We start from the raw sequence: 15,717 nt of genomic DNA on the forward strand, positions 1-15,717 counted from the left end.
TCTCCAGCCTGAATCTCACCTCTGAATTCCAGAGGAATTCTCTCCAACTGTGTACATTGCAACTCTGCTTGGGTATCTAATAAACATTTCAAATGTAACCTCTGTGAAAATAAAATTTTCACCTTCCCCATCACAAACCTGCTCCACAAACAGTCTTTTCCACTTTATAGCAGCTCCGTTATTCCACTTTCTTAAGCCAAGGACCTTGCAGTCACCTCTATTCCTTGCTTCTTTTCATACCTCACATCTGATCAATAATCATATTTTATTGACTATAACTAAGATATATGCAGGATCTAACTACTCACCTCTTCCACCCTTACTACCTTAATACCATCTACTATCATTTTCACCTGGATTATTTTAATTTATCCATCAGATTCTACTACCTTTGCCAAATCCGTTTCCCTAATTGCAACCTTCTATTTTTGTTAAATAATAGCTGAATCATTTCACATTTTTCATTAAAACCCTTAAGTAAGTTCCAATTTGTTTTAGGCCCTGTGACTCTGACCTATTCTTTTCTCATATTACTCTTCTAACTCAATATGCTATGCCCTTTTCCTGGATACCACACCCCTTGCTATCCTCTTTAGAAAAGCTGTCAACACACAAAGAACAAAATTTCTTAAGATTGCCTCTCCTAGCTTACAACAGGCTGCTTATTTGCCATAGGAGGCTGACTCTGAAATAGTAGCAGGTCTAGCTAGCTACCCAAAGTTCATGAAGATCCTTTAACTCTTTATTTCTAATTCAAAACTCAGCTCTCCAGTGGACAATAAAGTGTTTGCTTCAGAGAATTTTACTGAATGGCTAAATTTACACTTCCATTTTCTCTTTTTGATTATAAATTACTTGCACTTAACATTTTTCTTCATCGCTTTAGATTGTTACAGTATATTTAATTAAGCTTTCAATCCACTTATCTAGAATTCTGCTTTGACAGTATGATTTCAAAGAGCGAGGAAATCCAATATATTTGCCTTCGAATTCCAACGTGAATGTTTGGACTTTTATTTGAAAGCAGATGTTGATAGAAGTCCAAACATTTCTTTGTACAAAGGCAATACATTGTTATTGAAGTTTTTCACTAGCAGAAAATACGTGGTTTTGGAATACAGACATCCTAAATTATCTACAATTAAAAAAAAAAAACAGAAGGGGTGCATAAAACTCTTAAGATTCTGATTGACATCGGATCATTTACAGCAAAATGATAACATGATACGAAGCAAAATAAGTAAATCAGAAAAAACCAGGAACTGCATTATTCCATACGTAGGTGGGACATAAAAGTGAAACTAAGAGACATTGATAAGAGTGTGGTGGTTATGGGGGGGGGGGGAGGGGGGAAAGGGAGAGGGAAAGGGGGAGGGGGAGGGGCACAAAGAAAACTAGATAGAAGGTGACAGAGGACAATCTGACTTTGGGTGATGGGTATGCAACATAATTGAACGACAAGATAACCTGGACTTGTTATCTTTGAATATATGTATACTGATTTATTGATGTCGCCCCATTAAAAAAATAAAATAAAAAAATAAATAAAAAAAAAGATTCTGATTTAAAACATAATTCTTTAATCCAATTATTTAAACTATTATAAAAACAGACAAGAGTAATCTATACTGTTATAACCATATAAGCAGTAGTGACTAGCAGAGAGTGATGGCACATCAGTGATGCTTGTAGTATACATTTTTCCTCTATGTGAGTGCTTCATTTTGTGAAAATTTATCTAGATATACACTTTTCTGTATGTAATCACCATTTCAATAAAGATGTTACCAAAAATTGCTATATACTTGCACTCCTCCAAAATGTGCAGAAGACGTACCCCTCTTTCTACCACTACAGTCAGTTAGAAAACTATTTAGTTTATGGCCACTAGTTTGCAATAAAATGATAAACTAATTATTGCCTCTCAAGTGCAAATGGTAAAGTTTAATAAAGGCTGATCCAGGAAGTCACTTGAAAAACCAACACTATTGAGATCTTCAAGCATTACAGATATTTGCCTCTTCAAATATCGCTATTATTTAAAAGTAGACTCGAAAAGTAGACTCAGTCATTTGTATATTTCTCACCAGTATTTCTTAAATACTGTGGTTTCTAAAGCGTTTCTTTGAGTCCGATACCTTAGTATCAATTGAGGTCATTGTTAAGGGGAATTCTTGGGGGCTCAATCAAGCTTTCTAATCGTTATTTATTTGTTTCCTTAATTATTAATTTTAGCCTGCCTTACCAGGTTCAGAAATGATCTTTTAACATACGATTAGCTCACACTTTAGTGCCCTGAAAATCACATGGGCATCTTGATTCAGCAGGTGTAGCTTTACAATCTGTCTTTCAAAAATAAACAAGCATTTCACACAATTCTGATAGAACCAATCAATAGCCCTATAGGAATCAATTGGGTTTGACATTTTGGCTTCTTTCACTTAGGCTTGAAGGAAGCTGCTACACTAACAACAACCCAGGATAAGCAGCTACGCCAGCTCCGTTCCAAAATTGAATGTAAATAATTGTTACTGCTATTAACCTTTAGGCAAATTTTCCAAGTTTACTTGAAACTGAAAAATGGAAATAAAAGTGCAGGAACCTTAGCTATCTAAAAGAGTTCTTGGTAAGATTCTGCTCAGTTCACTAAAGCCCTGCAAAGATTTTGAGGTCAAAGGTTCAATAACTGACAATAGGTTACATTCCTTTTCTATGATCATACATTTTTCTTTAGGAATTTCTTAGGGAGAGATGCCTATGGGAGGCATGTGTTCCCTGAGCCAAAGGCCTTATTAATATTACCAACTAAGTAATAATTAAAAATAAGCATGTTCATTGTATATTCCCTTAAAACCAATAGTAACTTCCTTTATTTAAACTTTAATCCTCTAAAAATTAGAGAATGCATAAAGAGTTTGACAGCAGCAAGCCTAACTATGAGTTATTAAAATTTGAGAATTTATAAAACCACACAATAATTTATCAGATAAGGTACAATATTTTGTTTTATATATCATACAACTAAATTGTTTATAAAGTCATAAGCATAGCAAAATAATACATTTTTGGTTGGAAAGAAATACATTTTCTGTTTGACAAAAAAAAAAAAAAACAACAACAAAACTTCACTAGACAGAATATAGACTACACACTCCCCCAAAGGGTTTATAATATATCAAAATAATATTGACATACTTCTCACCTAGAGAATAATTTCAATAAAATGAAGTATATTTGATTTTACTTAAGAAATCTGCCCACTTCCTTTATAAATTATTGCAATAAAAACACAAATCCTCAAAGCTTTGTACACCTTTCAATAATAAAAATATTCTTTTTTGTGGCCCTGGCTGGTTGGCTCAATGGTAGAGCATCAGCCCACGTGTGGAAATCCCAGGCTTGATTCCTGGTCAGGGCATACAGGAGAAGTGCCCATATGCTTCTTCACTTCTCTCCCTCTCCTTTCTCTCTGTCTCTCACAACCCCTCCTGCAGTCAAGGTTCCTTTGGAGTATTGTTGGCCTGGGCACTGAAGATGGCTCCATGACCCCTGCCTCAGGCCCTAGAATGACTCTGGTTGCAATGGAGCAATGCCCCAGATGGGCAGAGCATCACCTTCTAGTGGGCATGCCAGGTGGATCTCTGTCATGCGGGAGTCTGTCTCTCTGCCTTCCCATTTCTCATTTCAGAAAAAAAAAAAATTCCTTTGCTTAGAGTTTGACACAGAAACTAGCACTAGAATGATTAACACAATTTGGAATGATTTAAAAAAGAAAAACTCAATCACTTTGGGAAAGTCCACAGATTCATAAACCTCCATCTAATCATGGATATGTCAGACTATTTGGCTCGTATTTTGAACCTGGAAATCATCTTGGCTATAAATGGTAGAGCAGGCCAGAAAAAAATTATGATGATAAAGTAGTAAGTTTTTTTGGAATATTTATAGTCGTGTTTTATTCCTCTCATTTTTTCCTGCTCTTTGCCTCCCCATCCAGCAAAGGCCTATGCTGGGTTGATCTCACTCTCACACAGTTTTCTCAACCTGCTCAAGTGCCTTATGAGAATTGGCCAACTGGAATAGTCCATTCTGGATTATTTTACTTTCAATAAATCATCATATGAAAAAATAGATCATTAAAGTAACTTGTTTTTCAGAGCCTGGAAGGTAGTGAGAGTTTAATGTTTCCTCTATGGACTAAGCTGGTCTTGAGAAAAATAATAGTAATTAGCCTTATGTAGTTTATAAGTCTTTTGATATACCTTTTTAATTTTAATGTGCTAGGCAACAACCAAGAAGCGTATGAAGAAAAATTACTTGACAACAATCATGTGGAAGAGCCAAGATAGTTTGTGTATGAGGGGTGTGTTATGGGAGATATGACAAGAACTGCTCTAAAGTGACTTTCAGTTTAACATTGTACAATATTTGGACTTGCTATTGCACTTTACAATGACCTTTGCAAACAAGAGGGCTTTGCCAAAATCAAGGGACTGTGACGACAATGGAAAAATTGCTTTTCTTCTTCCAAGCAGTTGCAGGTCACCTTGTGAGGAAGAAAAGAGACCAAGTAAAATATCACCTCTGTGTGTCTTTTGTCGGCTTACGTACTTGGACAGCTGCTGTATTTAATGGCTCTATTCTATTTCTGTTCTGACTCAGCTAGCTGGAAGAATAACAGCATGAAACAATAGAATACCACACAGTCTTTCTGTTTATTAATTTCCATAATTGGCCTAATAGGCAGTTAATTCAACATAGTTCTTAGAATTTTTAGTGGAGGACTAGAATGAAGTAAAAGAATACAGTGTTCCTTTCTGAGGAAACAAAAATAATTTTTATGTGACACTAACAAATTTTTAAAAATAGATCATAAAATTAAAATAAAAGATGAAACATTTAGGAAATGTACCAAATATGTCAATAGATTTCTGAAAATGTGATTTATTCAGAAATCCATGGAAGGATTTCATTACTAACAAGAACTATAGCCTGACATTTCTATGGGATAATTTTCTCTAAAATATATAAAGGACTTTCACTTTTCCTCACCCTAGAGATCTTGCTCTGGGGCTGAAGAAGTTTATTCTTTACTGGCCTGCTTGCTGAACAAAAATGTAAGGTACAGGTGTGCTTCATTCTTTCAACAGGAATTCAGTAGAATTGGGAGAAGAGTACATTATAAAAGTATGTCATCCACAGCGTTTGTCTTGCTCCTGTGGCTGGACAGCATCAACTCTGATGTTTTTTCTTTTCCAAACACAGGCACGCTGAAGGCTTCTATTTAATCTTTCCCAAAGAGGATATTTCATGCCTTTCTTTTTACCCCTTTATTTCTCAATCTTTCTCTTTCTCTTTTTTAACTGTCAATACTCACACTACAGCAAAAACAAAAAATTACTTCATGATCTCCATGTGTTAATAAATCTTAATAATTCTTTCATTTTCATGGGAGATGCCATCTTATTTATTTTAGAAGTAATGACTGATGATCTGTGACTTGTTACTTACTATGTCTGTCTGTCCCTGACACCTGTATTCTTTCAATCGGTCAAGTTCTCAGTTGGAAATTCACATAGGGGCAAATAGTCAAGTGACTCGAAGGCAATATGGAGCAGGATGATCTATTTTTATTTGTTTGTTTTTACCATACTCTATTGGTAATGTGGGGAGAGGGTAAGAGGCAGGGAAAGGACACTAAGTTTTGAAAGAGGTATGTGTGAGATGATGGGCTGTGAGGATGAGAGAACTGCAGTGAGCACGGAGAGTTGGAAAGGCATTCGAGAATAAATTCCAGAGGCACACAGCTAGGATTTGAAAAGTAACTGGGTGGACACATGAGGGAGAAAATATCTAAGAGGAATTGCAAGCTCCAAGCTCGAGTGAATGACTGATTTTAATATTATTAATTGAAAGCGAGTAGCTTAAGATTTGAAAGGACATATACAGTTCACTACCTTCTTAAGTTGACACTACTGCATAATACTAGGAGTAGTTACACAGCCAGTGATTGGAAATATGAATGTAGAGTTCAGAAGTGAAGTAAGTCTGAAAGCAAATTTTGTATGTATTTATTTATTTATTTATTATTATTTATTTTATTTTTTTTACAGAGACAGAGAGAGTCAGAGAGAGGGATTGATAGGGACAGACAGACAGGAAGGGAGAGAGATGAGAAACATCAATTATTAGTTTTTGTTGGACACCTTAGTTGTTCAGTGATTGCTTTCCCATATGTGCCTTGACCGTGGGGCTGCAGCAGACTGAGTAACCCCTTGCTCGAGCCAGTGACCTTGGGCTCAAGCTGGTGAGCTTTGCTCAAACCAGATGAGCCCGCGCTCAAGCTGGCAATCTCGGGGTTTCGAACCTGGGTCCTCCGCATCCCAGTCCAATGCTCTATCTACTGTGCCACCTCCTGGTCAGGCTGAAAGCAAAATTTTTATATTTGTGATTTTCTTGAAGTCAGAGAATTCATATGTTCTGTCTCCTCAACATCAAGCAAAATGTCAGGTACCCAATAAGCACTCAGAAAGGATTTGGAAAATTGAAATTAGCAAATGCCATATGACTAAAAAGTTTTCCATTGAATCCCTGTGATATAAAGTGTAATTGAGATCATTAATCAAATAGAAGCTATACGTTTTTTTAGGGTTATGGCATTGGAGATTCATATATATGGTCAAGGGTTGTAGTAGCTATTCTCTAGACCTCAGTCACTTTCAAACATTGCTGTCATTGGACTCCTAAATTACTAAAGCAAAGTAACTTGCCAGAAAAAACTGGCACATCAACACTAATATTTAAGCTCATCAATTTCAATTCAATGGCTCATTTTGTGTGCTAAAAACATGTCTCATTTCTTCCCTGGCCAGTTAGTTGGCTCAGTGGATAAAGCATTGGCCTGGCATATGGATGTCCCAAGTTCGATTCCATGTCAGGGCACCCAGGAAAAGTGACTCCCTGCTTCTCTCCTCCCCCTTCTTTCTCTCCTTGTTCCCATCTCACAGCCAGTGGCTAGGTTGGTTCAAGCATCAGCCCTGGCACTAAAGATAGCTTGGCTTATTCGAGCACCAGCCCTAGATGAGGATTACTGGATGGATCCTGGTTGGGGCACATGCGGGACTCTGTCACACTATCTCCTCTCTTCTCACTTAAAATATATATATTTCTTAGAAGAAGGGAGATTTTATAAATATATACTCATAAATGGCCTTAACCTGTGTGTTATAGTTCTGGTGTTTTTTCCACGGATCTAATTTATGAAGTTCATTGCATATTTATTTATTGGGGACAGAGAAGCAGATAAAACTGTATCAAATACATACACTTTAAATGTATGTATTTAAATACAGTGAAGATATAGGTACCTGATTCCAGCAGCATTAAAAAATTTACTGTGCCAGGGAGAAAACAATTACAAGAAATATTTATTGTTTCCCATATACTGTACAGGCATAGGGGCAGGTGCTTAGGCCACAAAATAATGGAACATATTGTAACCTGCTATCCTGTAAAACTCAGGAGAAAATAAACAGGAATATTCTATATAGAGTGAACAAAGCCACCACAAGGACATGCAGAATTCAAGAAGGTGCTTCCAACCAGAGGCCATGCCTTTACAGAGAAAGTGTCACCTTAGCATCTAAAGCATCAATATGCATTAGAATGTTGATAAAGAAAGGAAAGAATTTTTCAGTAATAAAGACAGTATCTGTAAATGCCAAGTCTAGAAAAAGCATGGTGAGTATAGAGCACTGGAAGTGGTCTATATGGCTGGAACAGAGAATGTGCAGGGTGCCTGATGAGAACGTAGTATTAAAAGACCCATAATGTGTAAGGAAAAGAAGTTTAAGGTTAGTCCGCTAGAATGTATAAGTAGGTCATTGAGTAAGAAAATATAAATCTGAGAGACAATGATACAATGATATTTGAGATATCATTGTGACCTCTGCTAATTGTTGTTTATCAAAGTGTTTAAATCACAAATACAATTATGTTTGAGAAGCTCAGAGTTAATAAATTATTGATAATTTATCCATTTAAACTGGGTTAGATGTCTACAGTATCAAAATATCAACTAATAACAGTTTTTAAAAATGGTGAACTTACAATAATGAAGGTGATTTTGAGGGCTTTGTAGCAACACTCCATGTATGAACTAATTCATTGTCATCTAGAATTTAAAATTTAATTTTCGCCCTGGCTGGTTGGCTCAGTGGTAGAGCGTTGGCCTGGCATGCAGGAGTCCCGGGTTCGATTCCCGGCCAGGGCACACAGGAGAAGCGCCCATCTGCTTCTCCACCCCTCCCCCTCTCCTTCCTCTCTGTCTCTCTCTTCCCCTCCCGCAGCAAGGCTCCATTGGAGCAAGGATGGCCCGGGCACTGGGGATGGCTCCTTGGCCTCTGCTCCAGGCGCTAGAGTGGCTCTGGTAGCGACAGAGCGATGCCCCGGAGGGGCAGAGCATCGCCCCCTGGTGGGCATGCCGGGTAGATCCCGGTCGTGCGCATGCGGGAGTCTGTCTGTCTCTCCCCGTTTCCAGCTTCAGAAAAATACAAAAAGAAAAGAAAAAAAAAAATAAAAATAAAATTTAATTTTCTTATTTCTGAATCAGAGATTTTTTTTATTTATTTACAACTATGATGATCACATAACATTTTTTCCACTGGGACATTTTTGAGAGTGAAAGATATATTATGAATAATTATACAAGGAAAAAAAGCATATAAATAAACTGAACTAGGAAAACCAAATGTAAATTCTTATATTAATAAGTATCACATTTTAAAGTATAATTATTTGATTGCTATTATTTAAAATTTGTAATAGTGATTTGATTTGGAACATTTCTCCCACTTTTAATTGATGCGTTTTAAGCCTTTCATATTAAAGTTGGAGAACTACTCTGTTTTGCCTTTCTAGTTTCACCTTTACACTTTGTCAGAATACTGCATAAGTCACAGGCAGAAGGAGAAGAAATGAATATAATCAGTCTCAAATTCATAATACTCACTATAGTTAAATGAACATATAGTTTTTATTTTATTTTTTGAATGCTCTTTTATTATTTTATTTTATTCATTCATTTTAGAGAGGAGAGAGAGAGAGAGAAGGAGGGGAGGAGCAGGAAGCATCAACTCCCATATGTGCCTTGACCAGGTGAGCTCAGGGTTTCGAACCAGCGACCTCAGTGTTTCCAGGTCGACGCTTTATCCACTGTGCCACCATAGGTCAGGCAACATATAGTTTTTAAAGCAGAATTCTTCTTCAAGGTCTAGGAGAAGGTACTTCAGTTTATTTTATTTTATCTTATCTTTCATACAGGAATTGGGATTAAATCCAATGAAACATTTTATGGCCAATGAAAAATGAAGCATTATTAAAATGAGGAAAAAGGAAGAAGGTGAAAGTCTTACTAAAGAAGAGAACTCCCAGGTTGTAGCAATTCAATGAACCCCTAAATAAAGCCACAATATTCAGCTACTATTCAAGCAGGTTGCACATTATTATTCTTATACATTGATATCTTCACTTATTATCCTCTTGACTGCACACAAAACACAGTAATTTTAGTCTAATAATGTCTGTAAAAACTTCCATTAATAATATAAAATATTATTTTAAAAATACCTACATTTTATTCTAATTGATTTTTATATCGATAATGGGTGGACTGAGTTTTCAGTAACCGGGTATACAAGAACAACTGACTTTGATAATAAAGAAAATAATTAATTCTGGTTTCAAATGAGGTATTTTGGAAATAGCGCTTTATCAAATTTCTGAATTCCCACAGAGAGCAGCAACACAGGGCTCCAAGTAGACATACAGTAGATAATGGATACGTATTTTTGAGTTTTACATAGTTCTATGATTAGAAAAATTCTAGTCAATGGAAGATGAATCTCATGTATTACTATTATATGCAAATGGTAAAAGGAGTCTTTGTTAAACGATTCCCAAACCCTCACTGAATGAAATCCAAGAAAGTTACAATGGTACATAAAATTCTCCTTGTGGTCTGATTCTATAACTTATTTCCCTGTTAACAGCTTATAGACTGCTTCATCATGCCTCCAAGCTTTTACGTCTGCTCTTCCTGATGTTCAAATATATTTCCCACTTTTATTCACTGACAAAAATTTTCTGATATTACAACATTTAGCTTGGTGTAATCTCCAGAAAATCTTCCCTGAGTCCTCAAATCAATTTAAATGTATCTGTTCTGTGCTTCATTAGAACTTATGTGTCTTTCTGTTAGCAGTTGGCATGTTTGTTTTGGTTGATATATTTAATTTATTGCCTTATATGACACTTTCCCCTTCTAGGCTATAATTTTTTAAGGACAATAAACCACTAAATAAACCCACAATCTGGTGTGTATAATGTAATGGGTCCTAACAAAATATGTCCTTATTAGATGTAAAAGTAAATGTGTATCTACTTATTATTGTTTGTAGTTTCACTGACAGATACTTAAGCCAGACAGTCATTTCTAAGCAACTCTGTCTAGATGAAGTAAAAATATTATTACTTTAGGTTAGATAAAACTAAATGTGAATCTCGATTCTGATGTTTCTTAGTATTATAACTTTGAGCCACTTACTCTCTTTGAGCTTTAGTTTCCATATTTGTACTAATTAGTATAATACTAAGGTAATGACTATAATTCAATGAAAAAAGACACACAAACACCTGTACATTGTACATGCTTAGTAAGTTTCCTTACCTTTCTTTTTCTTTACCACTTATATATTTTAAAAATTCCATAAATTGCATTTCTATAGCTCTTTTTTTGTATGTGTAGTTATTAAAAGGTTTGTAACATACAGTGGACTTACTCTGTTTCATTAATGTCTGTTCTTATACTTAGGATGCACTTCTACCAGCTGCTGTTTTTACTTGGTAAATTTTTACTTCTCTTTCACTGCCCTGCTCTAATCTAACCATCTCAATGAACTATATCAGAATTAATCGACAGACCATCTGGGTTTCCACAGTACTTTGTAATTGATTGTATTATTAAAAATAAAATATTATTATACCAATATTATAATGCTAAATGGATTCCCTAACTTTAAATTTTTTTTCTAGTTTAGGATAATCTATCAAAATATAAATAGGTGAAACACATATTAAAAGAATTTTAAGACAAGTGAGATCTTTTCTTCTATGTTAGAGGGACATATAAAATAATATTTTACTAAAATAAAATTATAAATTCATGCATATTTTAAATATATTTATTGGTTAAGTTTTCATGAATAAAAATAATTATTTTTAGTAAAAAAAATTTAAAAGTTAGAAGATGGAATACAGTGTAAAATGTCGAATTATATACATGGGACCACAGCATTTATTACATATAAAAATATTCAGTATTTGAATCACGCTATAATATAAAAAATATTTTACAATGCATTAAAACTGCTGCATTTAACTTTTAAAATAAAAATTGGCTAATTGCTATCCAAATTAATTTTAATGTTTATAACATTAAAGTTCTTACAGAAGCTTCTACAGGTTTCTTTGATTAGCACTTTACAAATACAAAGAAATAAGAAATTAGTTTAATTTACCTTGATAACCAAATCAAATTTCTGGTAAAAGTCTCTGTTTACTGGCTCCAGGAGACTAAGCTCTGCAGTCCGAGGATGCATAGAGAAAAATCGTGGGTAATCCTCAGGAGTCCCTGAAAGACATTGAGATTTCAGCACATAACTGAGTCATATGTGTACTTGTTACATATATTTCCCTTCATTAAATGGGGAACAAAATCACAATTTTATTTGTAAATTAAGTTTCAAAATTTTGCAGTCTAGGGAAAGCAGATGTAAATGTGGTATATTATTAATTAGTTTATGAGTAAGAGGATGAAAAATATCTTATGTCTGGGTGATTTATTTTCCAAATATTGTTTATGAAGAAAGCTCTTTAATTATTTGAAACTTCATCACATGAAAAAGCATATTAAGTGTAGAGAGAGCAAATTTTGAAATCTAAATTGTATTTTAATGGTGCATAAATCTTAATTATAGTCTGCATGGCCTTTCAACATATCTTGTAATAAACAATGACTAGTAATTTCTACCAAATATCAAGATGCTTGGAAATGAAAATGAGCATATTCTGTTTAAGTTGTCTAAATATTTTTCTTAAGAATTAAACTAACTGCATCTATTAAATAAAAATATTTTAAATACCATATAAAATATTTTTAGGTTACTGCTAATGTCCAGAGATGATATTTCTTCAAGGTAAACATTTCTTCTCACAGAAATTTATTTTGATTGTATCATCTACCTTTGCATACTGCAACACTATTACAGTACTTTTTCCAACATGAGGTAAAGTAAACATCAAACTATATAATGTTGAATCTATACATAGAGCCAAATGATAACTATAAGAATAAAATAACATGGTTTCCAATTACTGAAACTTCTTCTGTGCTATATGATTTATATAAGTAATCATCAATAACTCTGTAAATCATTTCCATTTATACCAAAAGCCTTGGGAGCTTTGAGATATTAAATAACTTTTCTAAGGTCAATGAGACAACGTAATATAAAACTTGCATTCAAATCTTGTTTTCCAGAATACAAACATATCCAAAAATGAGTCAATTGCTATTGCTCCTTTGCTTCAACTCTAAGATTAAAATAAATAAATAAATAAATAAATAAATAAATAAATAAATAAATAAAGTTCTCCTGGGGATTATGTGAGGAAAAACCAAATAAACAGAAAAACAGAAGAAAAACTGCACTAATAAAATAGATTTGAAAACTCAGAATTAATCAAAATTGTGCCTCAAAATGAAGCATATGATAATAGAGTCAACTTAAAAAGGTTGCCTGACTGGGCAGTGGTGCAGTGGATAGAGCGTTGAACTGGGATGCGGAAGACCCAGGTTCGAGACCCTGAGGTCACCAGTTTGAGCGAGGGCTCATCTGGTTTGATAAAAGCTCACCAGCCTGAGCCCAAGGTCGCTGGCTCGAGCAAGGAGTTACTTGGTCTGCTGAAGGCCCGCAGTCAAGGCACATATGAGAAGGCAATCAATAAACAATTAAGGTGTTGCAATGCACAATGAAAAACTAATGATTGATGCTTCTCATATCTCCATTCCTGTCTATCCCTCTCTCTGACTCTCTCTCTGTCTCTGTAAAAAAAAAAAAAAAAAAAAAAAAAATTAAAAGAATCTTCCAAAAAAATATTAAAAAAGTAGAAAGATTTGAAGAGAGCATTTCTTAACAGGAGAGCCATGTAGAAAATGATCAAATTGCTTCTATTCTTTATACTATATACTAGAAAACTCCAAAAGGAGACAATATTCATGTACAATAAACAATAAAACAATACAAGTACTAGTAATAGATAAAAACATTGCTATATTTTATCCTTATGTGAAAGTAGTTATATCTTTCTAACTATGGCTTGAAATCAAAAGTAATAAATAAAAAGGGATAAATTGGATGACATTACAAAATTGCATGGTAAGCCACAATAAGCAAAGTAAAACCACAGGTGACAAACTAGGGGAAATAGCTGCAATTTATATCAGAGACGAAGTGCTCATAATCCTAACACATGCAGATTTACAAGTAGGTAAGAAAAAGGTCAACAACACATTTAAAACAGGTTTGGGCTCGAGAATGAACAGATAGTTCACAGAAAGAGAAAGGCAAATGACTCTTGATCATACATTAAAATGTTCACATTTATATATAAGAATAAAAAATTCAAATTAAAACCACACTGATATTCCATGTCTTACTGTTAGATTATAAAGTTCAATGCTGGTCACCAGACTCTGTTGGTGAGTCTGTGAGAAAAAATGCAGTTTCAGATATTTCTGGTGTTGGTAAAAGAGTGATATAATATCTCTGGTGAAGAATTTGTCATAATCTATCAAAATCACATTAGTATTGAGGGATTCTGGCAAAATGAAAGTGGAGGAAGGACCATGAAAACATCTCTTCACTTAGACAACTATTACATTGGTAGAATCTGTCTGCTGTAACTATTTTGGAAATCTGAAGTTTATTCAAATCTTGTAACTTCTTGGGGAAGGGTTGGACAGTAAATTATGATGAATTTCTGTCTATTACAGTTCTGAGCACAGTAGCAGTTACACCCTTCAGCCCCTTGGCAGGAAGCTGTATGCATGTTTCTGAAGGAGATTGCACTCTGCAAATCTAACAAAAAGGACCATGCCCTCCAAATAGCAGAGCACTAGACTCTGATGAGTGATTGCTGCTTCTGCTCACAGAGGAGCAGCCAGCCATTGTTGCAAGGTGCAACCTCTCACCCTTGCAAGCCCCTGCTGCTAGGCTAAAGTGAATTCCAAAAGATTTAAAGAACCAGCATCTTGTTCACCCTTTATTTTGCTCATTTTTTCCTTTTTGAAAGCCAGACAGTAAAGATTAGAACATTCAAAAACAACAGTACATGGGGGGCGGGGATTAGATAGGAAAGTCATTATGCGTGCCTAGAGAAAGGTAAAAGTTCAGAAAAACTTGAGAACTTAAGTTTACATTGGTAAACTTTGTTTACAAACATAAAATTAATGAACAAAATAACATTAGAAAAGAAAGCTTGGGGAGGTTGGAAAAACTGATTTTTAGAGATAACACATTATTAGGCTCAAATGTGCAGTTTACAAACAACAACAAAAGCACAACGTATACAAGAAAGAGGCAAGTAGGTTCATTCAAGGAACAAATCATTCAATCAATGGAAACTGTTCTGAAAAACATCTGATGAATGACCTACTAGAGAAAGACTTTAAAACAACTGTCTTCAAGATGCACAAAGAACTAAAGGAAATGTAGAAAAAGTTAAGAAAATCATGTACAAACAGTATGAAAATATCAATGGACAGAAAACCAAAAAATAATTTTTGAAACTGAAAATTATAGCAATTGAAATTAAAATTAACTGAGAGTTTCAAAGACAGATTTAAACAGGTAAAAGAGAGAATAAATGACCTTAAAGATAAGGCAGTGGGAATTATTGAGTCTGGGTAATCGAAAATATAAAATAAAATAAAGATTGAACAAAAGTGAGTAGTGCCCAATAGACCTGTGGAACACTATCAAATAGACCAACCTATAGCTTGTTGTGGCTCCCAGGAGCAGAAGAGAGAGAAAGGGTTGGAGAGAGTATGTTAAGAAATAATGGTTGAAATTCTTCCAAGTATGATGAAAGATATAAATTTAAACAACTAAGAAGCTCAGTGAAATCAGTGTAAGATGACTTCTAAAAGACTCACATCAAGACACATTATAATCAAACTCAAAAGAGAGACAAAAAGAGAATCTTGAAAGCAGCTAGAGAGAAGCAACTTATCACATACAAAAGATCTTCAATAAGATTATCACCCATTTCTTATCAGAAATTTTGAAGGCCCTAAGGCAGTGAGCCAATACAAATATTGATCGACTTACAACGTATGCAACTTATGACCATTCGACTTTATGACCACAATTGCTAGCCACTACTGCTCCGTGTCTGGCAGTTGTCCAGCTGGACATATGACAGTGCGGACCAGCTTCCGGCAGCACTACCATCTCCACGTGCACCATTTCAACTGTTATCCCAGGCTTGGTACAGCAATTTGTGTTTTGTGTCTTGGATATTTTTCATCAAACCCCTCCTAAGATGTCTACCAAGAGGAAATTGTCTTTGCAAATATTAAACCAATTGTACTGGTAA

At 34.7% G+C, this 15,717-nt stretch overlaps 1 protein-coding gene across 1 annotated transcript in view; it reads right to left on the reverse strand.

Annotated features, from left to right (window-relative positions):
* PCDH15 (protocadherin related 15) overlaps positions 1–15,717 on the reverse strand; it is a 1,001,489-nt gene that overhangs the window by 403,304 nt on the left and 582,468 nt on the right. Inside the window, exon 10 of the mRNA XM_066348814.1 lies at positions 11,577–11,689. Coding sequence (XP_066204911.1) covers positions 11,577–11,689 — 113 coding nt within the window. The remainder of the gene's footprint in view (positions 1–11,576; positions 11,690–15,717) is intronic.

Source organism: Saccopteryx leptura, chromosome 9 (genome assembly GCF_036850995.1).
Source record: "Saccopteryx leptura isolate mSacLep1 chromosome 9, mSacLep1_pri_phased_curated, whole genome shotgun sequence".
Classification (NCBI taxonomy): Eukaryota; Metazoa; Chordata; class Mammalia; order Chiroptera; family Emballonuridae; genus Saccopteryx; species Saccopteryx leptura.